This window comes from Brassica napus, chromosome A6 (assembly GCF_020379485.1).
Source record: "Brassica napus cultivar Da-Ae chromosome A6, Da-Ae, whole genome shotgun sequence".
Lineage (NCBI taxonomy): Eukaryota > Viridiplantae > Streptophyta > Magnoliopsida > Brassicales > Brassicaceae > Brassica > Brassica napus.
In genome coordinates, this window is record NC_063439.1 from 7,835,048 (window position 1) to 7,861,936 (window position 26,889).

The window sequence follows — 26,889 nt, forward strand, 5'->3', positions numbered from 1 at the left end:
AAAATGATTCTATATTCGGTGAGTTATTTGTGGTTTGTAATATTTTGGGTCCAGAAGGATTAGATTGTGGATAATATTTTTGTGTATGTTATAAGAGTAATTACTTTTTATGTTGAAATCATAGTTTTTCGACATGCTATTTGAGTGTAAATGGTGATTATTTGAAGTTTCATTTCTTATCAAAAGTAGAATGTTATATTGAATGCAAAGAAGGTAGTAAAGTAAAGCTATCAAAATAAGAAAACATTGTAACTGGAAAGTAGTAATAACAACCACTACATCGATTTTATAGATTATTGAGATGACACTGTCTTGGTGGCATTATAAGAGATCATATTAGTTCCATAACATTTATTTTCATTATGGAGACATCATTTGAGTTATCTCCAGCATTTGTCAGCTCCAGGAATGTCGGTTTGCGGTTCATGGCAATCCATAAATTTTATGCATTCCTTATGTTCTCTTGTGCATAGCAAAATTATGGTATAGAGATAGTTACTTATACCACAATTGTTGTTTGCCAATTAGCAAAGATCTTTTAGTACTTGTTGTGGGTTTATTTCAATGTCAAAATTGTTTTTTTCCTAATATTAATTCTTGTTTAGATTAAGTAAAGATTTTCTTAATTACTCTCATACACTGAGTTTTACTATCATTGATATGAACTGAACGGTTTTGGGATATTTTAAATCATCTATGTTACAATTAAAATAAAATAAAAACGAAGAAAAATACACTGGTTAAATGTTTAATCATATGTTTAAAGAGAATCCTGGTGAACGGTTATTAACTTTAGTTGATTAATGGTAATTTTATGTTTGTGTTTTGGTGAGATTTGGTCTAGCTGATTTTACAAAGGGAGTTATTCAGGTTCTCATTTTGTGAAAATATGTTCCATAGAACTATTTTGTATATTTTGGGATGTGTTGTCACATGCTATATGAACATCTTTTCAAATTTCTTTAGTTTGAGATGTCTTGGAGGAAGAGTAAGTTGTAGAAGATGTGAGATAAGGTGTGGAATGTTTTCGAGAAGCGTTGCAGTGAGCGAAGGAAGAGAGAGTAATGCTGTGTGTTTCTAATACTTAAATGTTGTATAATCATATACCAACGCTAATTTTTCTGAGAAAGTATACAAAAAGTGTTGTTGGTTTGAAAAGTGAAAATATTAAGTGGGATATTGGCACGTAGTGTTCAGTGACCTCACCACATATGGGTTTAACTCACAGTTGTTGTTTTGGTTACGGTGGTGGTTACGTTAACCAAAAAGATTGAACATATAAGGTAGATTGATAAATAACAAAGTTTAAAATTTTCAAAAGTGCACATTACTAAGAATCTGTAGAACCTAATAATAATTTATATTTTAAAAATATCAAAGGATGCAACAAACACATGTAAAGATAATGGTGGACTAAGTGTCCAAACCCTTGGATTAAGCATGGTATAAGAGTGGGTGGTTTCTTGTTAGTGATTCACTGATAATACTAAGCTTTACGGGCCTTCTTGGTTGGGTTGCTTATTGTTGAACCTTGTGTATCAGCACGATTATCACCTGCGGAAGTCTGCTGTGCAGTGACTAATGTTGGCTGCATCGACTATTTTGGTCCAAACGTACTATCATCAGGTGTAAGGGAATGCTTGGCAATTGAGTTGGGTTCACCTAGAGGGCTCTCAAAAGAAGCAAATGTTTCATATCATCTCCAGGACTGTTATCCACACCCTGTTCACAGCCAACCAAACCTCTTAGTCCCAATTAGATAAGGAGAATGAAGATAATGCTGTAAAAAACTACAGCCAGCAATATAAGACATATGTACATAAAGTTTCTAAATACATCACCTAGCTCAGGTTTGTTTTGTCCTGTCCAAGGAACTCCTCCAACGTTCATCTAAAAACTGGTACAGAAACAAAAAAAAGTTTAGTTAGTGTTCTGTGTGATGAATAAAACATAGTTCTGAGAACTTTGGCGAGTTTTATATAACCTCCGGTGATGATTGATAGAGGTAAAAGAGATTTCTATTAATTTGCTTAGCTTGCCAACTATCCAAACCAGCTTGGATTGCAGTAACATGGTTCGCAATGATACCTACATTCTCGTGTAAATGTCTTAACCGACCAATCAACTCCTCCAAACAATTGATATTTTCTGTAAGAAACCAATGCTTCGTGGAACATTTTTCTTTCACTCTTGGAAATACTTGTTCTGCATGTGGAATCACCTGAGATTCATGTAAATGTTCAAACTCAAGAGTAGGTTCATGAAACAAAAAAGTTAATACAAAGACAATGAGAGAATGCGGAGAGTGTTCTATAAGCTTAAGGCTTGATGATATATATATATAGCTTTACCTGCACTGCAAGTTGAGATGCAAATTTGGGAACCTTCTATCATCCAACATCTGTTTCTTCATAGCAAATCCAGCTATCGTCCAAAAAGAAAATGATGTGTCATATGAAGCCAACAAACAACTAATAAAAAAAGCTTCTAATAAAAATGATGATGTGTCACCACCTTTCTTCAGAGCTTCCCAGAAACGGAGGAGGCGATGATGACCAAGATCTGAGAACAAAGGCCCGGCTTCAGATCGGACATCTATAGCTGGGAGGTTGCCATGACTCTTTGATCTTCGCAGGAATCTATGGAGAAGAAGAGTGTATAATAATAAATAATAATAGGATTCATCACCCGCCTAACATTCCTCACCTCCCATAAATGGATTTATCGGTTTGAATAGATTGGTAAGATAAACTTCGAGAGTAGTGATGTTAACCTTTTATACTGAGATCTCCACCGCCTTGGAAGAACGAAGCAGACAATAAATATAGATCGTGGGTGATTGAATCAATGGAGAATTTAAGAAGATGAATGTGAAACTGGTAAAATTTTGGATAGGAAGAAGAAGATGAATCAAACCCCCAGAGTTGGAGCCGATATCGCGACGGCGAAGAATGATGAAATAGAAAACGACGTGTTTTCATATGCCTAGTTTCTCTTATTTGGAATGGGCTTTACCAAGCTTTATTAAAGAAATGTGTGCAATCAAAAGCCCAAAACAATTTAAACTTGATTAAATGAAACGGTGCACTTTGCAGAACGGGACACGTGTCAACTGTACGGAAGCCGATTTTATGACGTGGCGCTGACGTGGCTTCAGCAGGAGAGACCAAACCATACTTTATATATAAAGATGTTGGACGTGGTTCAAATTCACCAAACCGAACGAGTGAAGAAAGCTCGGTGTGATTCCGGTTCAATGTATCTTATTAGTTGAAACAATTGCGGTTTGGTTAAGTTCTGTCTCGTCTCTCCCACACCGTGTTTGGTTTAGTCACACAAACCCTCTCCAAGCCCTAGAGTTTTACAGGCAAGCTGGTGCTATCATCAATTGCAATTGATCCATCTGGGGAATAAGTTCTCGATTAGAGAAATCAGCTGAAGTAGTAAGGTTGTTAACATATTATATTTATATATACAGATTGTCAGCTTAGAGACTAATGAAAAAGAGTCTAATTTCAAGTTTTGCTGGAGAGTAATTTGCCTTGGAGCTTATGAGTTATGACAGTTCATAGTTGCACTCCTATTCAGAGAGCCATATGACACCGTTTTTGACTGTTGTCCAACCAAATCACAATTGGATCAAGCCCGGCTTAGATTCTCGTAAACCGGAAAACAGAGCAATTTTTTATCGTTACTATTTTCAAACTTCTCCTCGATTTTGAAATCTCTCTCTATTTAAAAAAATTGGTATTTATTTGTTCTGGAAGAAATTAAAAAACCACTTTGGATAAGTCAAATATTTGACTATAAGGGTGGGTCTTGCTTGGGGCGAATTTGAAGAAGCTTCCTCAATAGGGTACATGCATGATTCTCTATAATACTATATGAGTAAGACTAGCATTCTTCCACGAGAAATTATTTATATTAGAATAGAATAATGTTTAATCTTCCAGAAGATTGCTGACAATTAGAAATAAATCATTCAAGAAGAAGCAAAATAAACGAAGTCATTGTTGTTCACGGACACAAGGTTTGACCGCAGAACACGCGTTCTTTTAATGTATGAAATCGTTTGCGTATTTAAACACAACCGAGAAAATGAGAGACATTCACAATACAAACTTGAAGATCAAATTTCCTTTAGTTTGTGTAAAATACAAAAAACAATACATCTTTGTGATATAAAGCTTTAGAGAGGATATACAATGAACGGATCATCGTGGGCTGACCAGTGGGACAATAGCGCCAAAGGAGGTCGAATTGGCGGTGGTGCCGTTGTCAAAAGTAGCGGAGGTGGAGCTGCATCGAACTCGAACACTGCTAAGTACAAGGAGAAACTGGGACAGGGTCTAGACAAGACAAAAGCTGTAGCTTCTTCTGGTTTTAAGAAACTCAAGACTGGCTCTGCCATGGGTTTTCGTTGGGTGAAAGACAAGTATCACAAAACCACAAACAAACATTAAAAAATTTCAGTCTTCTTGTATATTTTGAAATATTTCGCTTGGCTTTCTTTGATCAAGTATTTTGTTTAGCTTGTTTGATTTAGATGTTTTGTGTTATATGGTAAGATTGTATGAACTTGAAGGTATTCATGTTATTAAATTGATTTTTTTGTATTCCTATTTTTCCATTTAGAATTTTAGATTTTCTCTACTAGAATATGAGTTTTGTAGTCATTTTGATATTAAACTTATGTTATTAGTGAAACATTTTTAAATGGTTGTTATTATGGAACCAAACAAATTTTTTAAGAACTTCCCCCCTTTTATGTTAAGCAACAAAACATGAGTTGTGTCATGTGTGATGACTCTCAACACTGTCTTTGTATTAACCCAAAAACAAAATCTAAAGAACAAAAACAAAAACAGAGATGAGGAATATTAACAGACATTAGCTAAGGTCTTGGCTCTATATATATTTCAAAGGAGTGAAGAAAACTTTTCATCTTCTGATTTCATCCGTTTTGAAGATGGAAAGTCCTTGGCAGCAGATTCATCATGAGTTGATGATGATGATGGTGATGGTGATGATGCATCATCGATGTATTCTGCAAATTTTCTCTTGTTAGAATGGCTTAAGGTTTTGCAATCCTCTGCTTCATTTCTCATTATAAGTTCTTTTATTCGCTTTACATCAGCTAGTTTCACCGGTTTTAACAGAAAATCCTCTGCTCCTTCTCTCAGACATCTGAAACGAAAAACAAAATAAGCCACATAGGTTAGATCACAGTGAGACAAAAAAATGATCTACTTTGTATTATTACACATTTACAGAAACACTTACTGTTCTATACGAGGTAAGATGTTCTCAGATGACATAATCACAACTGGTATTTCTCTGAAGACAGAAGATTCCTACACATATCAATGGTATTTGTATGAGCATTAGATAAGATTTATTTAAAGAGTTTTCTCAGATTGATAAAATCAAAACATATTATTATTATTACCTTAATCTTCTTGAGAAGATCGTATCCCGTTAGTCCTGGCATTGAGTAATCCGTCACTATCAAATTCACCTTCAAATCCTGTTATAAGAAATGTCACACAGAATTGTTTATGAAACACTTCAACAAAAATCAGATCTTAATTACTACCAAAACAATTACTAATAAATAAGGTCTTGTATTTTTCATTATAAAAATATAAATAAGGTCTTGTTATTATTATTTTCCTGACAAGAAGAAAAGGGCAAAAGTTGCAAAGGTCTATCATAGTTAGAGGATCTATCAGTAACCAAACAGATTTGTAAAGAGAGTTACCTTAAGACCAGAAGCTCCTTTATCTCCATCTAAGCCAAGGTACTGCAAAGCCCTAGCCCCACTCTCTACAGTAGTCACTGAAATAACAAATAAGGTTTTTATTTAGGCAAGAGAACGACACCACACATCAGAGAAGGGAAGACATAGAGAGAGTGAGACTCATATTGGTATATACCTTTACAGGCTGAGATTCTCAGCAATCTCTCAATGACTTTACGATCCACAATACTATCATCGACGGCAAGAACATGTAACTCTGGTGAAGTAACTGACATATCTCCACCGGCTGGGATCTCCATCCTCATGACCTCACCAACTGCCATTGTTAACTCAGAAAAGAGATGAAGACTAGTTGTAATAAAACGAAGAGGAAGCTTTGGATTAAAGGGAAAGAAAAAACTCAGAAATCAATGTGATGTGATGGAGTAAGAAGAAGTAGAAAGAAAAGTTAGGTTAGGTGACATAAATATAAAGAGGTGGGGTTGGAGTAGAGAGATTCGGAAAGATCGGATTTTGCTGGTGAGATCTTTGAAGAGGAAACAAAATCTTACATTGGGTCAAGTGTGATGTTGTGTGTTGGAACTTGTCAGATTTTTTAAATATGTTTTGTAGTAATAATATTTTTGTGTCTGAAGGTCAAAATCTTTGGGCACCGAATCTTTTTTAAGATTTCGAACATCTTTGTTTGGTCTGTTTCTTTCAATCCGACAGCGACTACTCGCTCATGACGTGGAACTTTCCTTCTTCTTTTAGTAATTATCTCTATTTTTCGTTAGAGCAAGTGCATCAATAGGACTTTTAGAATGGTATTTAGAGTATTTAATTAGTTTATGTAGTTTAGGACTTTGGTTAAGGACTTTTGTTAAAATATTGATTATGGGTGAGACTTTTGATAAGTCTTTAGGTTTTTAAAATTACAAACATTTTATTAGTGGAAAAAAATACAAAGTTGAAAAATTAAAACACACAATTTATTCATAGAAACTTAAAATTACATATTATTCGGAAGATATCCAAATTTAGCCCATATATTTTCAATCAAATCGTCTTTTAAGTTTTCATGGATTTGTCTATTCCGAAGCCTCGTTCGACGATCCATTGAAGTGCCGACATTTTCACTGATATTCGAAGGCATGTTGACGGTAAATGTATCCGGAACTTCTCTTGGTTGAAACTCAAATTTGTTATACTGAGTGAATGATGCCCGTTCATCTTCGACAATCATATTATAGAGTATGATACATGCTCTCATAACATTTCCTATTTTCTCTTTATCCCATAACTTTGACGAATTTTTGACAACGGCAAATCTAGCTTAAGGACTCCGAAGGCACGCTCGACATTTTTTCGAACTGATTCTTGGGTTTGAGCAAATAATGAATGCTTCTGATTTTGTGGTAGTCGGATAGATTGAATAAAAGCCGCCCATTTCGGATAAATACCATCAGTGAGATAATATCCGAAATGGTACTGATTGTCATTAACATAGAAGTTTACTTGTGGCGCGATGCCATTAATAATGTCGTCAAAAACAGGTGATCGATCAAGAATATTTAGATCGTTCATAGTACCTGGTGCTCCAAAAAACGCATGCCATATCCAAAGGTCATACGAAGCTACGGCCTCCAACACAATTGTCGGTTTTTCGGTTCCTCGTGAGTACATTCCTTTCCAAGCCGTGGGACAATTCTTCCACTCCCAATGCATACAGTCGATGCTTCCAAGCATCCCCGGAAATCCACGTTGTTCTCCGATATGTAGTAGTCTTTGCAGATCCTCCTGTGTTGGACGTCGTAGATATTCTTCGCCAAACAAGGTTATTATTCCGGTGGTAAATTTGTGCAAACATTTTCGAGCCGTTGATTCTCCTAGACGGATATATTCGTCCACCGAGTCCGCCGCAGCACCGTATGCCAATTGTCGAATTGCTGCAGTACCTTTTTGTAGAGGTGTGAGACTTGTCCGTCCGGTACAATCTTCTGTTAGTCAAAAATACGGAATCTCTGTGGAGAAACGATTCACAATACGCAGGAACAAACTTTTGTTCATTCGAAACCGTCGGCGGAAAAGAGCGGGAGAGTAAGTTGGATTGTCGGCAAAATAATCATTCCAAAGCAAGGTGTGGCCTTCTTCCCGGTGTCTCTCATGAACATTACGGCGTTGTCTATCTTCTGGTTCTTGTACGAGAGCACAATTGTTATAAAATTCTTCATAAGGAGTATCAAGATCGATCTCATCATCATCATCTTTATGATAATCATAATAGGGTGAAGAAGCCATTATAAATTAATGAGAAGTGGTTGTGATTGTTTTAGAAGTGAATCGACAATGGAAAGTTATGACTCTGTAATTGAAAGACATGTTATATTTATAGCTATACAATATGTGAACCAAACACGTTTTCTCATATTACAACTAATTTTAGTTATTTGAATAGGTATATGTAAAAACACGTTTTCTCAATATTACAACTAAAAGTAGTTGGGAGAGTAGGTACATGATCACACACGTTTTTCTTTTAGTTGAAACAAGTTCAATTTTTGAATGAAGTAAGAGTTTTGATAAAAATAATGAATCAAGACTTTGAAACAAGATTAAATCCGAGTTAGATAGGGTTACATAATCCGAGTTAAACTAGATTTAACAAAACACATGGATAAACACAAGACATATAAACCTACATACGAGCAGCTACTCCGATGGCTATTATCACTAACACAACAACCAGAACACCTACAACTAGTTCAAATCTAGATTTCTTTCTACCTAAGTCACAGACAATGCTCTCCAACCTAACCAATTTCTGCTCCACATCAAATTGAACTTCCTTTAACTCCCGCAGCTCGGTCTCCTTGTAACCGACGAATGAAAGCGAATCTACCTTATCAGTGAGGAGGGTCACTTGTGCACCAAGTGCTTTGATCTCCTCTGTAGCCGCGACGTCCCACCACTTGTAGACATGGCAGTCTCCGTCCTGTTTGTTCTTGCAGGTGTAGAACCTTCTCCCCGGGTCAGTTCTTGTGTAAGAAGTGGCTACAAGTGGCTCTCCACCACAGTAGCACTCTTTGGGGAAGCCAAACTCCACTTCAGGCTGCGGAGGGTACTGATGGCGCGCGGCTTCGATCTGAGCTTGGTCCAGCTGGAGATACATCTCTGTAGAGATGTTTCCACTGTCTGCTGAACCTCCTAAACCGCAATCCTCCGACTCAGACGGCTGCGTGTACGAATAATCCAATCCCATTGCCTGAGAATAATCAAAACATAACACATTAGACAGAGAATATAATTTAAAAACAGAACATAGAACACAGGTCACAACACACATTAAACCGAAATTAATTCTTATAATTAAACACCAACAATTATAATCTAAAAACAGAACATAGACCACAAGTCACAGCTTCACCTCCAACACTAGACGCATGACACAAACATAATAGATATTACACAACATAGACTCTTAGGATTTAAAAACTAGAAAAATTCGGCCAACAGCATGTTCTTCACATTTTCTTCCCTCTCGGTTGGCTCCTTCTTAGCAAGGAGAGTGTCTAAAATGGCCAGGTTCGAAAGCCTCTCCTTCTTCGCCAAATCCTCCATCTTGAGCTCATAGACGCTCTTAAAGTCCTCGACAGCCATCCCCTTCCTAGAATTCCTTCTTGCTTTCGCAGCTTTGATACCTTCAGGACGGGGCTCTTCCTCACCAACGTTATTGCTTGATGGTTGGGAACCATCCTCACCAGTCTTTCTCCTCTCACCGCCAGACTTTGGAGTGTTCAGGCTCAGCCACTTCTGTTCGTATCTCAGAAGACACCATGCATGGTCCAAGGTGAACTTGGAGCCGTGATCCGCAAAGTATATCTCATGAGCTTTCTTCACTAAGTCGTTGTCGTTCTGTCCTTTACTTTGAAGCCTCTCCGCAGCTGCGTATGCTGCACAATACTTGTTTGTATCTCCATTGATTTTATGCCATCTCTGCTTACAATGCTCGCCATCTCTCTTCTCATGATGAGCTGCTGAAAAGTAATGTCCTACGCGTTTCCAGAAATTCCGACACTTCTGTTCAGTGCCGACAACAGCATCTTTTGATGTGTTTAGCCAGACACTTATCAGGACCTCGTCATCAACAGGATTCCATTTCTTTCTCACCAACCGCTCCACTGGTGTCTCCACTGGTGGGTTATCAGGCTGGGATGGAGCTTCATTCTGTTGTGAACTGAAAGGGGGAATTTGAGAGGCTCGAATGTTGAGACTATAAGGAAAACTTTCATAAGGAAAGTTTCCCTGAGCATTATTTCCTGAAACGCTATGAAGAAAATCTACATAACCAGGGTACTGGCTACCTGGCTTCATGGCAACAAGGACAGAGAAGAGACTGATACTACCACAGGAAAAGAAAGAAGATTTGGAGATACTAAAGCTCTACCATATTCTATCTGATTAAATAGGACAAACATAACCAGGTAATAACTCCATAACACCTAACCATTATCTACCTAAGTCTCATCAACACTTATTATAAAACTACAAGTACATAGCTATTAACTCTAGTTCGGGGGTTAAATAGAGAAGTACAACCTATCAAGTTTGATGAGAAGCAACAAGAGTAGGCAATAAACTACCAAGGTCTAATCAGTACACAACTAAAAAGAAAAGCGAATTGAACAAACAACTTCATTAAATTGAAAAGAGGATTTGGTTTCAAACAGAGTACAATGATATCCACAAATTGATCCTATAATTCTCACCAATGCAACAAGACAGGACATTGATACTATAACTAAGTCTCACTATTCATATTTGGTTGAGAACAAACTTAACTTAACTCCTATAACAGTTATGAATTTGCTTTCCGCGAACAGGTTACATACTTAACTTACCTTTAATGCATACTTCATTTAATGCAATCGATTTATGAGTTTCAAATGTCTATGTCCATGCCCTGTAATAAACTTAACTTACCTTCTCGTGAATACTTAATCAGATACTCATCAATTTCTTTCTAAAACGAGTTAATGATATGAGTTTCAAATCCATGCTTTTCTAATCGAATAAGTTTCATATCGAATGAGTTTCTTCTTAGGAACACACAAACATCAAGTACTAGTTTCTATCAGAAAGTTAGAAAACAAAACAACAGATAGACATTCACAAACAAAGGATTCTCAGACATGGCATTCAATCACAACACCAACTATTCAATCACAAACACTATGCATACAATCAAATCGTCACAACAAACCCAGATACACACGAGATAGATCGACAAGTTGATACACTAAATCCAAAAGCGACGGACAGAGGATTCAGCGATACCTGGTAAAGATTCGAATCGGCGGAGAGATCGGTGGAGTGATCGAGGGAGACTGCGACGGAGACAGCTACGCCGAGAGATGGACGGAGAGATCGAGGGAGAGAATAGACGGCGAGATGGACGGAGAGATCCACTGAGAGATCAAGGGAGACAGCGACGGAGAGATCCTCGGAGATATCGAGGGAGACAGCGACGGAGGCAGCTACACCGAGAGAGGTGTTTGATTGGGTTGAAATCGCCGTCGAGAGAGAGAGAAGGGAGAGGATGAGAATGACTTCGACACGGTTTATTTCGCTTTCCCAACCCTAAAACGTGCTTCCCCTCCCACGATGACACGTGCCCTTAAGGATGCGATATAAAAACTTCTTAATTAACATACGTTTGCTTCGGTTTTATGTAATTTTGATTTATTTTAAATGTTTTAATTCCTAACGACCTTGGTTGAGGACGCCGATACTGATGCCCTTATAGACCAGTCGACTAAAATAATCACCGATTATCGTTTTAAATCCTTTTCGTTTATTTTTATTTAGTCCCCTAGTTAGTTAGGCCAACATTATCGGTGGTGGTGGGAGAGTCCTTAAGCGTGGGCTCCACCACCTTTTCTTAATGACTGTGCCATAATGTCCCATTTTAAGGAACTTTTGCATTGAGTCCTTAGCACTGTTTGCGGGTCCCACAACACGTGGCGGCCCGCTATACGTTTATGTTTTTTTTTTTTTTTTAAACCATAAAACATAAAAAAAAAATAGATTTTAAGGACCAAAAAAATGGGACCACTGATAACGTTGCCCTTAGACCAATTGAAATACCTAACTTGATCATACAATCACGAGCCAACAGTGATGATTGGTTGGACTTTAACTTATGATTTTAGTTTTATTTATTTTAAAAATATTAATCTTAACCAATTATAATGTATCTTTAATTTTAAAGTTGAAACATTGCTACATCATCTATAGTTTTTTTTGTTTGATCATGTTTTACTTTTTTTCTTATTAAAGTAACTATTAAAATATTTTAGAAACCGTAATATTTTTCTACACCAAAAAAATATAAAGTTACGACAATAAAAATACAGCCTAAATCCTACAGCTACATTTTTATATCTACCGTTCAAACAATCATCTCCAATATATATTATTTTATAAATCTACATAATCATTTATAGAGATAAATTCTTATACTTTTGTATAATAATATTTTATAAAAAATTTGAGAAAATTAGCTCAATATACTTAAAAGGGTAGGATACCATACAAATGGAGAAAAATTGTAATGATGGGAAGGGAAGAAAATTGGAGAGATATAAGGTATGGAGTGCAAATAGAGGATATTTCGTGTGTAAGGTATACAAATTCTCAAAATTTTATTGATGCTCTATTAATCTGAATCCAAATAATGATGCCATAACTTTAATCTACGCTCAAAATGGATTATTTTAATATACTCTAAAACTTTGGCCTTTTATTATATATTCAAACTAGAATTTATTTTTATTTTATAAACTTTGATATTATCATACAATTTTTGAATATATGATTTATATTTTAGTGTTATGTATTATATAACTATTAAATCTTATTGTTTAGATTTCTTATTATTTTATTAATATATAGTGATTTGTTTATGTCTTTTACTCTTTTATTAATTATTATTACATTTTCAAGTTTGGTAAAATTAATATATAATTTGAAATAATCAAATTAAGAATCTTCTTTAACATATGATATTTTGAAAAATATATAGCTGTAGAAATAAAATTTCAACATATGTTAATAACTTTATTTTGGTATAAAATATTATGTAGTTAACTTATTTTAACCCATTTAATGGTAAATGATAATTTATTTATATGAAATCTTTTCTAAAAAAATAAATAAGTTAATTTACCAGTTTAATATATTTTTCATATTTTTATATAATACTTATATTTTAATATAATACAGATTATAATTATAAATTTGTAAAAAATAACGTAGAACTTTTTTTGTTTTATAATAAAATTTAATTAATATTAATTTAAATTATATCATTAATTACGAAATTAATTAAACATTATTTAATTAAAAATATTTAAAAAGCTTAGTAAGATTTTGTTAGATTTTTCTCAACAGATTTTTTATAACTAAAAATAAAATTCAAATTTATAGTTAAAATTGATTTATTATAATATTTTTATTGATTATTATTTTATTAATGAAATGGACCTATTGTGATTTTTTTATGGTGGATAAAAATAGTACTTCTGTTTTAATAGAGAAGATATTACGAGGTTAACTTAAGCTTCTCTTGAAAATAATTCTTTTTCGACAAAAGGGACATTTATTTAATTGTTGACATCGTTTTCAGTTTAGTTTCCTTTATTAAATTATGTTTTTTTTTTGTGTAAAATGCACTCTGTTTAGTGGACCATTGTGTGATTTGTGAATCTCATTTGCTTTCTGGACAAAATCTTGACTGAAAATAAAATATGGAAAAAGTATTGGGATAAAGATTTTTTATGTCTCTATTTCATTTTCAACATCTTCTAACCAATAGCCAGATGAAAGGCAATACACACACGATTTTGTTTCGAATTAATTAGTCATGCAATAGACTATGTCGATATAAATTGCAAATATACAAAAAATAGATTACATATAAACGTATATCACAGACTATAAATGAGTTCCTACATAAAATTCATAAAAAAAAAGTAGAAATAAGACCCAGAACAACATAGGTTATATGATAACTCCGGTAACGATTTGTTCTTTTTTTTGTTTTAACATGATTACCAAACAAAAAACGTAGTCATTTAGCTAGATAACCAGCATTTAGTTGGGGACCTGGGGTGCTATACTTCTAATGTAGAATCTTCAAAAGTTATGGAAGAGATGATCCTTTAAAGTTTATATTACTTAAAATCTTCTAGCTAATTGTGAGAAAAATACCTTAGGGCATCTGTATTGAGGGTCCCTTAAGGCATCCCTTAGGGGAATGGGGTGGGAATCGAGAAAGAAAGAGAAGGAAAAAACCCTTAATTAAGGGCTGTTCCTTACTCTCTAATGACCAAAAAAAAAAAAAAAAAGCAAAACAAGGGACTCTCTTCCTCTCTCTCTTCATCCCACCAATAAAGATGCCCTTATAGCCAATCGTGAGAAGACTTAGTCAACATAAAATAAAAGATTTGGTTTCATAAAATAAGAATCATACAGTTTTGTCCATATCGATTTGATAGGTATCTGAAAAAAAAAATTCCAATACGATGGCCTTAACCTTTTCTTTTGGTTGAAAATAAGATGGCATTCACACCTAAAAGCTCCGAAGACAGAATTGTTTACAGATACAAGTCAATTAAAAGTTGTGGAAAAGGAAAAGTAAAATATTGTGATGTTTTCCACACGTTAATCATTTATTTCTTTATTTACACTGGGTGTAAAAACATAACTGAAAAAGCGATAAGAAAAGAAAAGAAAAACCATCAATATGTTTCACATTTTATTACTTTAAAAAAAGTTGGTTCGATTCCAAATAAAATATCACTTGCAGTGTATATACAGAACAAATCTTACTTTTCAAAAGGTTGTTTATTTTCCTCCAGATTTTGATGTCTTGTTCCAAAAAAAAAAAGATTTTGATGTCTTATGTCAAAATATTATCACTGCAGTTTTTATACGGAACAAATCTAACCGAACCACCAAAGTCTGTGGTTTCTCCGTTACCACCCGTAAACACAGCTTTTACGGTTGATAACGGTTGTTGTCGTTTTACAACAATTACTCAGAGGCCGCTTCAAACTGTTCAAAACTTTGTAAATTCAAAAGGGGGTTTCAACCTATGTTACATGGAAACGGAAGCGGGTACGTGGAATCAGAAGTGTATGAAAACACGGAAGCGAGATTTTTTAAAATATTAGGAAGCAGGTACGTGTTGGAAGCGTATCCATATACATACATATATAAGATTTTAAAAATCTAGAACTAAAAATTATATGATTTAAATTAAAAATAAAGTATTTATTTATTTATAATAATTTTGAAATGATTTCATATTAAAACTGTGAAAATACACATAAATTAAATTTAAAATAAATTAATTATATTAATTATTTTTAATACTTTATAATTATTTGACATAATATATTTGAATATATGATTATATTTAATAAAAACCTCAATGCATAAAGATAATTTATAGTGTTAATTTTAACATTTGTATATTTCTATTCTCTTTATTCAATACTACTAAAATTTGGATTTTATAAAAAATTAAAAACTATAATTTTATATTATTATTGCTATAAGACATTGTATTTTTTTAAAGAATGGAAGCTTGATTCCATAACAGAATCGTAAGCTTCCAACGTGTTTTTAAAGATAATATTTTAGAAACGTTTTGGAAGCGAGATTTCGAAAGCTTCCACAAGGTTCCGATTCCAATTTCGATTCCGAAGCAGGAAGCGGACATCCGATGAAGCTTGCGTGCAACGTAGGTTTCAACTAGTGTTTGCGGTTGCAGGTGGTTACAGGAAGATAAATTTTTTTCTTTTTAAAAAAAAATATAAATACAAAAATAAAAATATTCAATAAAAATTTTAAATTAGAATTATCAAAATAGTAAATATAGATATTATATTTTAATTAATATTATAAAGTTATAAAATAAAAAAATATTTTCTATAATTTTAAAAAATTTAAAACTATAACTTTCTAAATATATATATATATATATTATAATATTATGATTTTGATATTTTTATAATTATATAAAATATAAATATTGTTAATTTATTACTCCCTCTGTTTCATAATAAGTGTCATTCTAACATTATGTGTAACCCTTTACAATTTTATTGCAAATTATACTTACTTTCAGCTGAAAAATAATTGCAAACTGCAGTGATTTTATATAATAATTTTATTTATCTCAAATACTATTGGTTAGAGAAGTGTAATTAATATTTGACCAAAAAAAAAAGAGAAGTGTAATTAATATTTGACCCAAAAAAAAAAGAGAAGTGTAATTAATAACAACTTGCATATATTTTAGCAACTTTCTTAATATGTATGAAAAATATCATTGTGACACTTATTCAGAAACAGAGAGAGTATCTAACTGTTACTACATTTAGTAGTTAATCAGTCATAAGTATCCTACAAACACACCAATTTCTGACCGCAGACCCAATCGTACAAATCTTTTAAAACTGCTAGAAACCGCAACCACCCGCATCCGCAAACTCCTGCAACTGCAATCGCAACCGCTGCGTTCGAACCGATCAGAACCTAATTCTTTTGTAAGTCAATAATTTAAACTAATCTTTCTCAAAGTAATTTTAACTTTTTAACACATCATAAAGTCAAACAAGCTGCATTGGACGATTGATAAATTGTAAAGTTGTAAACTATCAATGAGCCAGAGATTTGTATTATCCGGATCCCATGCATGATCTATTTGCAACTGCTCAAGTAACTATCAAGTCCCCTAGACACGAAGATCACCACTCGAAACCAGAGCCTTTTGGCAACAAGGCATCAAGAAAGTAGTCAAAATCACTCTTCGGGGATCCGTTTAGTAGTAACTAGTACATACAGTTATTTCACTATTTACTCGTAAAATCGCCTGGAAGGCTGGAACTTTCGACCACACCTGACTTGTGGTCTACACAATTAACTTCAAAATGCATCCCTAACGTTATCCAGCATGGTTAGACCAATTCAAGGAGAGCATAGAAAAAAAAAACTTTTTGTTGAAAAATAAATAAAATATGGGGGCTAAAATTAGAGAGCTCTTCCGTTAGACAATTAGGTGAAATAAACCCTAAATTAAGACAAACGTAGCGCACAAGACAAAACAAAACCTCTCTGTCTCTTGTCTGAATCCAAAAATAAGCGAAAGAGCAAAACGAAAAAAAAAAAACAGAGCTTCTCAATCTGTCAAGATGAACCAGACCTACAAAAAAATTGAGATTGTCGTTACTAAAACTTCTTCTCCCGTTTTCTCTTATCTCGAGAAACTGTCTATCTACCCTTTCCACCCGCCGTTGCCGAGAGAGACGGCGGAGTTAAAGTGGGTGGAGAAGAAGAAGAAGTGATAACAGAGGATTTTGAAACCAATTCCATCGATGTTATTCTTCATTGTCGTAACCAGAAGCTGCGCAACTGCATATGAAAACACCCCTTCTTCTGCGCGTTTTATGATCACGCGCCGCCTTGTCGGTGATGCAACTTTATGTCTCCACCGCTCATTTCCTCACGTGGGTTTCATTCATTGTACTATTAACGACAGTGGCTTCGAAGCCTCTCCTCTTCTGTCAACCTCAACACCAACAAGTTGTAAACCCTAGACGCCACGTGGACTTCCTCCGAGCAATGACTTCCGTCGACGAACTCATAACCAAACACAAACTCTACGTCGAGTCTTCCTTCACCGACGTATCCCCACCGATCTACGTGCTCCTACAATGCCGGCAAGACCTCTCCGCCTCCCACTGTCGCCGTTGTTTCAACGACAGCAAACTAAAGCTCGAGGAGACATGTTCGAGCTCCAACTCCGGCCGTGTCCACGGTGACAACTGCTTCTTACGTTTCGATAACAGAGACTTCTCGGAGGAGTTCGTCGATCCAAGATTCGACCGAACCAAGTGCAAGAGAACAGGACCAGTTGTTGATAAATTCTGGATAGATCTTGATGAGGCTTTTGTGAATGCGACACTTAAAGCTGTTAAAAAAGGAGGCTTTGGCGCAGCTTCGGTGAGTCCAGCTGGTGGGAGCCCGGGCGTTTACGCTTTGGCTCAGTGTTGGCAAAGACTTGATGGTAACTCGTGTAGAGATTGTTTGGTTAATGCTAGGTCGAGCTTGAGAGCTTGTCAAAGTCATGAAGCTAGAGCTTTCTTTACAGGGTGTTACTTGAAGTATTCTACACGCAAGTTTTTTGACGATGCTGCTGTACTTAAACTTGACGATGGTATGTAACGTTATTATGAATGTTGTTGAGATTATTACAGGTTTGGTTACTCATTAGACTTTGTGTTTTTTTTCTTTCTTGTCCAGATGAGAGAAGCTTTATAAATTCGTCGTACTTACCAGATTTGAGTGATCAAGATGTTATGAAACTAGCAGTTGCTGCGTTTTCATTGTCGATTCTTACTTCTCTTGGTGCATTCATCAGTTACAAACGGTTTTCAAGGAAGAGAAAAGGTATCCCGGACCCTACAAGGTTTCTTGTTTCTTGTTTCGTGAATATGTTCTGATTTGTGATGTTTTTTTGGTCTAGCTCAAATACCATCGTGTTCTAATTTCAAATACGAGGTGCTTGAGAAGGCAACGGAGTCATTCCATGACTCGATGAAGCTAGGACAAGGAGGAGCAGGTTCTGTGTACAAAGGGATTCTCCCTGATGGCAGAGTCGTTGCGGTTAAGAAACTCTTCTTCAACACTCGTGAATGGGCGGATCAGTTTTTCAACGAAGTGAATTTGATCAGCAGAGTTGAACACAAGAACCTTGTGAGACTACTTGGTTGCAGCATCGAAGGTCCAAAGAGTCTTCTTGTCTATGAATATGTTCAAAATAGAAGCCTCGACCAAATCCTCTTCAGTAAGTTGCAAAGCTCTTTCACAAACAAACAATCAATCATGTGAACTAACTTTGTTTTAATATTGCAGTGAAGAACACAGTACACATATTGAGCTGGAAGCAGCGGTTTACCATAATTATAGGAATATCAGAAGGTTTAGAATACCTTCACAGAGGATCTGAAGTGAAAATCATCCATAGAGACATCAAAACCAGCAACATTCTCCTTGATCAAAATCTGAGTCCCAAGATAGCTGACTTTGGACTCGCACGTTCATTAGGCACTGACAAAACTCAAACCAATACTGGAATCGCTGGAACACTGTGAGTGTGTATATTTATCTCTCGACCAATGCACGTTTCAAAAATTAGAGTATTGAATTTGATTTTTTCTTTTTTGGAACTGTAGTGGTTATTTGGCTCCTGAGTATCTCATCAAAGGCCAACTAACTGAGAAAGCTGACGTTTACGCATATGGAGTTCTTATCATTGAGATAGCAACTGGCAAGAAAAACAATGCATTCTCCCAAGGAACAAGCTCGGTTTTACACTCTGTAAGTAAACTCTGTTTTCTAAGTTGGATTGGAGATTTAAGAGGTCATAGACATCTTTAAATTAATTTTAATTTTAAAAAATTGACAATTTGGGGGCTGCACGACGTATGTAATAGCTTTTAAAAATTTGGGGGTCAAAGAGACTAATGTGTCATCCGGTTGAACTGATAATCGGCCTTTGATAAACACACTCACAATCATATTTAAGCTTTGTATATGCTCTAATTGGATGTTGTGTTTCGATAGGTATGGGAACATTTCAAAGCAGACACTCTAAAAAGCTCGGTAGATCCAAGGTTAAAAGGGATGTTCACAGAGGAAGAGGCCTTGAAGGTTCTTGAAATCGGATTGCTGTGTGTTCAGTCTTCAGTAGAATTGAGACCGTCGATGTCTGAGATAGTCTACATGTTAAAGAACAATGATTGTAAGTTTGACTCTCCAAGACAGCCTCCATTCTTGAGTGCCAGTGTTCTCATGGCTGATGAGGAGACTAGAGACTAGAGTCTGGTAGTGTCATTTTCTTAGGATTTCAAATGTTCTTGTGTTGTGATTATAAAATGCTGAACAAACAATGATACTGGAGATGAATAGCTCACCTTCTTCGTTACATAATTACGTATTTATAATCTCGTAATACTACACAAAACAAAGGCTCTGATTAATATCTCTTGTAAGGAGTGGTAACTGGTAAGGAACTAAGGATTGTGCTGCTTATTCTGTAACCAGTCGTTAGGGTGGTACATGTAAATAATAGTATAAAGCAACTCAAGAAACATAAAAGCCAGTAAAATGGATGGTATAACCGTATAAGTCGTTTCTCAACCTATAAAACTTGCATCATGGTGCTTCGTGCATAGCATTTATTTGCAAAAGAAGAAGAAGATAGATTATTGTACGTAAAAAGAAACATTCAAAATTATGTTAATTATGAAGTTATAAACTACAAAGTTAGTGTACATAACTTTCACAAAGCAAATTATTAGTATATACTCACATATATATAACGGTCAATTCTTTTGCAAAATAAATCTCCACATTGAAAATGCAGGTCAATGCATTCTTCCCAAATGTATTCGTGTGTGTGGATGATTTTGCACATAAAACTTAGGAGTATAAATTAAAACTTATGTACGAACTCCTAGCAAAAAAAAAAACTTATGTATGAACTTACTTATGTATTTTTTTTTTAATTTTTAAAATGTACTCTTTGTTTCATTTTAATTATCGTTTTAGACTTAGACACACAAATTAGAAAAACATTTAATTGTCTATATTTCTAAAATAAAAATGTCATTATCTATATACCTAACCATATTTCAAGAAAAATAGATTGAAAATATAAAATCAATAAATTTTGCATTATAATTATAAAACGACATTTATTTTGAAACGGAAATTTTACGCTACAACGACAATTAAACTAAAACGGATGGATTATGTATTAAGAAAAAGAATTATGTATGAACTTGTTGTGTATGAAATTGCTTATGAAATATATGAGCTAGGTTCATATGATCACAATCCCTTATATATGAAATATATGAGCTAGGTTCATATGATCACAATCCCTTAAGTTAATATGTAAACCAAATATTTGTCAATTTCTGCGTTTTGTTTGTGGTTTCTGCTATAAATTGATAAAACTTTATGATACTCAGATGGTTGGACCACAAGGTGCGAAGTCAAACTCTTGAAGTCAAGGTATGTTCTTAGGACATAAACAACCTTTTTCTTATTGCTTGTCTCTTTGATTTACTTCAATGGTTTTAATTTGCCCATTTTCCTTCTAAATCCCAACCTCTAAAGGCATATCAAAATATATGGAACTAATATAGCATCTCTCCTTGAGTCTTGTCCTCTGTTTTTTTTAAATTAAACTATTTACTAATCAGTTATTGAGTTGGTTAGTGGCAATTCCATCCATCGATGGACTATCTCGCCATGAGGTTCCTCCATATTTTGCAGAATATGATATACGATAATGAGTTCGAATCAAATGATTGTAAAGGCGATCTGGATTTTCATCGTAATACAATTTGGGTCTTTTGTGTGTGCAGGCCATGAATCTAAGCAGTGAGCTGGAGAAGGTTAAAAGTAAATATGAAAGGTTAATGGAAGAGCTACAAGCTTTGAGTGTGGTGAAAGAGGAGCGCAGTAGACATGTAAATACGTAGAAGGTTTTCTCTGACACAACTTTTGGCTCGCCATAACATATCCATCTTCTTCTAGGTGGAAACCAAAAGTTCTTAGTTTTCTCTCTGCTACGCAAGGATAACTTAGGCCCTAGGGAAACACAAAACAAATTGTGAAGGGAAAAAAAGGATCCATATTTATGAAACTAAGATATCATTTTATCTAACAGTCGGAAAAGTTTTTGAAGACAGTAATGTATAAATATTGCAAATTTCAAAATTTGAATCAGAGCGTCAATCAGTCTTTAACTCCACCAACTATTTGTTATCGTTTTTGTAATCCCAGCAATTATTGATGAATCATAACTCCACAGTAGTATCAGTTAATCACAACATCTAATAATATAATCATGATACCCCACAAACGTATTGTGGTTATAAAGTCTTGATTTGTTTATAGACCATATCACCAAAAATACCATGCCAGGAGACAATCCAGCAAATTAAAAATACAACTAATAATTCCAGCCAAAAGTAAGTGTGTGTGATATACGTCACACGATCCCACCAACGCATTATACGCGCAATGGATAGCCCATGAGCCAACGACTAGGCCCCGGCACGTGAGTGCGCACAAGCATCCATGAGATGTTACCGTTGAAGAACGTTACTAAAGCCTAGAATCCGATGCTTCAGCAACATTTATACTTCCCTGTAGGTCCACCATATCCTCTTGAAAACGATTCCTTGACAAAAATAAATCGTTCCGGATATAGCTGATTCGCCCATCTTGTCGGCATACTTAATAGAGCTCTCGACCGTTGGATCTTCAATCGCACCAAAAAAAAGAAAGGACATTTCCGTAATAAACCGAAAAAGACAAGGGTACTTTAGTAATACACTTAATTCGTATAAATTAAATAAATGTTAGTGAAAAAATATAATGCGCGGCTCGACTCTGAAGAAACAAACCGAAACGATTCAACTCAACGATTCGATTCGTCTCCTCAAATTGTTATCTGGAAACGAAAGAGAGAAGCAAACGAAACCCTCTCTTCGCTAAAAGATGGCGGAGGATTTCGCGAGGGCGGTGGAGGACGGGCTCAAACTCGCGAAACGGATTTATTTCGGGAACGACCGAGCCGTCGCGGCGCCGAGGCTAGCTTCCCCGATGGAGAGAGCCGCCTCCGCGGCGCATGCTCACCTTCCTACGGCGCCAATGGTGTACGCAGTGATACACGAGCCGGGAATCGTGGATAACCCGGACCTGCCTAGCTACCAGCCTCACGTGCACGGCAGGTGCGACCCTCCGGCCCTGATTCCTCTCCAGATGAACGCGATTGAGCTCGACGTCGACTGTTATCTCGACACGGCTCTCGTCACCGTCACCGGATCGTGGCGTGTGCATTGCGTTATGGGAAGCAAGCGATGCGATTGCCGTATCGCTATTCCCATGGGTGAACAGGTTAGGGTTTTTCTTATTTGGATTTTCCCGGGAAAATTGAGATTTCTCGTTGTGAAATTTGTTCACTATTAGAGTTTCCGGGAAAATGTGAGATCTTCCGTTGTGAAATTAGCTCACTGTTAGGGTTTCATTAGTCTTTAGCTCAAACTCTGGAGCATTGATGGATCTCAAGCTAATATTTGTATGGCTAACAGGGATCAATTCTAGGTGTTGAGGTTGAGATTCCTAGAAAATCTTACACAACACAGTTGATCACAGCTGAAGATGGACATGAGTTGGAGAAGACGGCACAACCTCAGAGTGGAGGTTTCTTGAAACCAAACATATTCACCATCACAATACCACAGGTGATGTTGGAAGTTTCAACTCAAATGTTGATTTTTTTTTTTTTTTTTTTTGCTTGTTCATTTTCTCATTTATTGTATTGTTTTTCAGGTTGATGGAGGTACTAACCTCTCTATCAAGATGTCTTGGTCTCAGAAGTTGACGTATAACGAAGGAGAGTTTTTCCTGGATATTCCTTTTCACTTTCCTGAGTATGTGACTCCTGCTGTGAAGAAAATCTCCAAGAGAGAGAAGATTTACTTGAGTGTCAACGCTGGTACTGGAACAGAGGTTCTCTGCAAAGGATGCAGTCATCCGCTAAAGGTGTGGGTTTGTTAGATCTTTCTGAACACGGTCCGTGACATTCTTGTATCCTGTAACTTATCTTATTCCGTTCTTGTATTACAGGAAAAAATGAGGAAGGCAGGGAAGTTGAGGTTTTCATATGAAGCTGATGTTTTGAAGTGGTCGAACACAGATTTTAGCTTTTCTTATACGGTATGAAGTCTCACTGGTGCTTTGAATAATCTCTGTTTGTGCTCCATTTTAGATTGCTTATCTCTTTATTTATTTTTCGTAGGCCTCTTCAAGTAATATAGTTGGTGGACTTTTCCTTCAATCTGCGCCTGTTCAAGATGTTGATCAGAGACAGATATTTTCTTTCTATCTTTTTCCAGGAAAGCAACAAAGAACTAAGGTTTGATTATACACCTCTTTTTCTGTGCAGTAAATGCTATCTTAAGTACAATCTTTAAGTTTCTTTTTGTTTTACTTCAGGCATTCAAGCGGGAAGTAGTATTTGTTGTTGATATAAGTAAAAGCATGACTGGAAAACCTCTGGAGGATGTAAAGAATGCGATATCGACAGCTCTATCTAAGCTTAGTCCGGGAGATTCCTTCAATATTATGAGTTTCAGCGATGATACTTCTCTGTTTTCGACATCAATGGAGCCGGCTACTCCAGATACTGTTGAAAGAGGCATTGAGTGGATGAACAAGAACTTTGTTGTCGCAGATGGTACAAACGTGCTCCCTCCCCTAGAGAAGGTACTTACGCTGCTCACTTGAAGTTTAAAAAGCTTAACAGATTGGTGATTATAGTCCCTCAGATCAAGTCCTTGATTAATTTAGCCAACTTCTTTTAATACTTTCAGGCTGTGGAAATGCTATCGAATACTCGTGGCTCCCTTCCTATGATATTCTTCGTAACAGATGGGTCTGTTGAAGATGAGAGACACATTTGTGATGCAATGAAGAAACGTCTTGCTAGTGCTGGATCAGTGTGTCCACGGATACATACTTTTGGGTTAGGTAATTATTCTCTCCAAGGTTTTAATGTGAGAGGACCAGGATTATCTTTTTATCTACCTTCTCATATGTGGACTCTTAAAATACTGCAGGTATATTCTGTAACCACTACTTCCTGCAGATGCTTGCAAATCTATCCAGGGGACAGCACGAATCAGTTTATAATACTGGTAAAATTTTGGACTCCGTATTGTGAATTAAAGGGAAAAGCTTATAAGATATGTATATTTTCTTAAACATTTTTCATCTATCTGATGTACAGATCACATCGAAGAACGATTAGACAAATTGTTTACAAGGGCTTTGTCCACCGTTCTTTCGAATATAACAATTGAGCCCCTTCAGAATCTTGATGAAATTGAGGTGTGCCTCTATCCCAAGATTGCTTGCTTATCTTTCTGGCAAAACGTTTTTGTTTCCTTCAACTATATGAAGTTAATGCCTGGAAACTGAAAGTGGAACCTGTGATTACTAATAGGTATACCCTTCAAATATTCCGGATCTGACGTCTGCAAGTCCATTGATGATATATGGGAGATACCGAGGAAAGTTCCCTGAGAAAGTGAAAGCCAATGGTCTGCTAGGAGACATGAGCAGCTTTTCTGCAGACTTGTCTGTACAAAGTGCAAAAGACATACCTCTTGATAAGGTAAGATTACCTTCCTTCTCATTATCATATTCTTAAGGCGCTTTTTTCTAAAGACACTCAGGTTTAACATAAACTGTCATTCCCTTAATATTTTCAGGTGTTTGCAAAGAACGTGATTGACTTGCTAACTGCTAAGGCATGGTTCTCGGAAGACAAACAGCTAATAGAAAAGGTTTGTTTGCAATTCTGTAACTCTATTTTGTCTTCAAGATTATCTTCTTCATTCTGCTTTTTGTTACTGCGTTTCAGATTACTAAACTAAGCATCCAAACCGGCGTACCATCTGAGTATACCCGAATGATCCAGTTGGAGAACACAGAAGAAGCACTGAAGCCCAGTGACACTGGCGGAAAGAAACAGGTATTTTATCCATATCTAGAAGTTATGAACTAAGTCATTTGACCAAGTCAGACTTGTTTTTAACTCATATGTTAACCAAATACTTTAACAGACGGGAAGCAATGGCGAGAAACAGAAGCTGATATCAAGAACAATCCCACTACAAAACTTTGGGATAGGCTTTGGTGATACAACAGCTACCAGAGAGAATGTTCCACCAGGATTTGGAGAACAGAGAGCGCCTGACGCTGCTGAGAAGTTCGTGAAGGCTGCCTCGAGCTGTTGTGCCTCCTTGTGCAACAAATGTTGCTGCATGTGTTGTGTCCAGTGCTGCACTAAGCTCAATGATCAATGTGTTCTTGTCTTCACACAGCTCTTCACAGCGCTTGCTTGCATCGCCTGCTTTGAATGTTGCTCAAATGTCTGCTGTGCCTGTGGTGGAGACGAATAGTTATAAAAAAATGTTTTTGAATTCTGAGTTTAAAAGCTTTTAAGAGCTTCAAAGTAAGTTTGTACATTTACCTTACACACTAAATGTAATTTCTGTACGGCCTGATCCAATATAAAAGCTTTACTTAAATTTTCTATAGTTACTTCAGGTGAGGAAGTGTAAAGAACCGACAAATCCATGTGTACTAGTTACTCGATTTCGATATCATAAACCATGTTTTATATAGAATGTTATTATGGTGAGCCGACATTCAACAAATTCCACAAAGATGGGATCAAGTACTAGAGAGATGGTGACTTGAAGTCATAAAGAAACTGATTTCGAGGGTTTATAGGGACTTGAACCCAATTTTCGATGTGCTGGCGTTTTGCTGGCTTCAGGAATTTGTGTGTTACTGTGTCTTTAAAAACATGGGATCATCTTTATCTTCTAAAAGCTATTCAGGGAGATAAAGATCATCGACAGAAAAAGAAACTTTCTTGGATATAGACATAATACACGTGCTTAGTTATACATCTCTTGAAACATGAAGGTTTGTTTTCGTACTTGTCTTAATCAACTTAACTTTTTGTTGTGTAGATCTCTGTTTGGTCATATAATATTTTGATTTTGCTGGGTTCAAAGAAAACTTAGTGGAAAGAAGCATGAGTAAACTTCATATTCTTGTGAGTATATTTTTGTACAAACGAAGATAAGACTATATAAATCTTCCAATAGATTACTAACCTGTTTGATGATGTGTAGATATAGCTCAAGAATCATCAGGATGTGATTTGAGTAAAGACCTCCAAAGTTGGCCTCAAGACGAAGAAACCTTCTTAGCCATTGGAACACTTGGAAACATTAAGAAGAAGAAGAAGACACTGTTTCTAGTAAAGATCTCAGTGCAGTTAATACGGATGTTACTATCGGGAATATGTGGTTTTCTTGCCACTTAAAGCGTGTATAGGGTCAAGGAGAATCAGGCGAAAACTCCAACTAAATTTTTTTTACTATTAGATTAAGACCACTTGATTAATTTATCTCATCATA

At 35.7% G+C, this 26,889-nt stretch overlaps 6 protein-coding genes across 6 annotated transcripts; 3 read left to right on the top strand and 3 right to left on the bottom strand.

The window, feature by feature from the left end:
- The first annotated feature begins 4,091 nt into the window (after nucleotides 1–4,091).
- BNAC05G14690D lies at nucleotides 4,092–4,638 on the top strand. The gene has a single exon (XM_013840005.3). The coding sequence runs from the start codon at nucleotides 4,206–4,208 to the stop codon at nucleotides 4,461–4,463; it is 258 nt and encodes an 85-aa protein (XP_013695459.2). The 5' UTR covers nucleotides 4,092–4,205; the 3' UTR covers nucleotides 4,464–4,638.
- A 166-nt stretch (nucleotides 4,639–4,804) lies between these two features.
- LOC106361968 (two-component response regulator ARR7) lies at nucleotides 4,805–6,341 on the bottom strand. The gene is made up of 5 exons (XM_013801781.3): nucleotides 5,937–6,341; nucleotides 5,762–5,838; nucleotides 5,450–5,527; nucleotides 5,284–5,354; nucleotides 4,805–5,187 (listed from the first exon to the last, which is right to left on the bottom strand). Exons 1-5 carry the CDS (start codon nucleotides 6,082–6,084, stop codon nucleotides 4,920–4,922), a joined length of 642 nt encoding a protein of 213 aa, XP_013657235.3. The 5' UTR covers nucleotides 6,085–6,341; the 3' UTR covers nucleotides 4,805–4,919.
- Nucleotides 6,342–7,299: 958 nt separating this feature from the next.
- Nucleotides 7,300–11,629, bottom strand: LOC111199926 (uncharacterized protein At4g04775-like). Its single transcript, XM_048782481.1, has 2 exons — nucleotides 11,078–11,629; nucleotides 7,300–9,005 (listed from the first exon to the last, which is right to left on the bottom strand). The coding sequence occupies exon 2, from the start codon at nucleotides 9,000–9,002 to the stop codon at nucleotides 8,439–8,441; it is 564 nt and encodes a 187-aa protein (XP_048638438.1). The 5' UTR covers nucleotides 9,003–9,005; nucleotides 11,078–11,629; the 3' UTR covers nucleotides 7,300–8,438.
- Nucleotides 9,236–10,114, bottom strand: LOC106433988 (glutathione S-transferase T3-like). The gene has a single exon (XM_013874830.3). It carries the CDS (start codon nucleotides 10,112–10,114, stop codon nucleotides 9,236–9,238), a length of 879 nt encoding a protein of 292 aa, XP_013730284.3.
- A 4,169-nt stretch (nucleotides 11,630–15,798) lies between the features above and the next one.
- Nucleotides 15,799–20,237, top strand: LOC106400356 (cysteine-rich receptor-like protein kinase 1). Its single transcript, XM_013840728.3, has 6 exons — nucleotides 15,799–18,026; nucleotides 18,113–18,259; nucleotides 18,336–18,656; nucleotides 18,725–18,959; nucleotides 19,045–19,189; nucleotides 19,436–20,237. The coding sequence occupies exons 1-6, from the start codon at nucleotides 17,282–17,284 to the stop codon at nucleotides 19,688–19,690; spliced, it is 1,848 nt and encodes a 615-aa protein (XP_013696182.3). The 5' UTR covers nucleotides 15,799–17,281; the 3' UTR covers nucleotides 19,691–20,237.
- A 2,015-nt stretch (nucleotides 20,238–22,252) lies between these two features.
- Nucleotides 22,253–25,986, top strand: LOC111198582 (inter alpha-trypsin inhibitor, heavy chain 4-like). Its single transcript, XM_022687284.2, has 13 exons — nucleotides 22,253–22,786; nucleotides 22,981–23,133; nucleotides 23,222–23,434; nucleotides 23,519–23,608; nucleotides 23,691–23,807; nucleotides 23,888–24,157; nucleotides 24,265–24,421; nucleotides 24,511–24,588; nucleotides 24,681–24,781; nucleotides 24,897–25,067; nucleotides 25,165–25,239; nucleotides 25,317–25,427; nucleotides 25,519–25,986. Exons 1-13 carry the CDS (start codon nucleotides 22,388–22,390, stop codon nucleotides 25,855–25,857), a joined length of 2,274 nt encoding a protein of 757 aa, XP_022543005.2. The 5' UTR covers nucleotides 22,253–22,387; the 3' UTR covers nucleotides 25,858–25,986.
- Nucleotides 25,987–26,889: the final 903 nt, after the last annotated feature.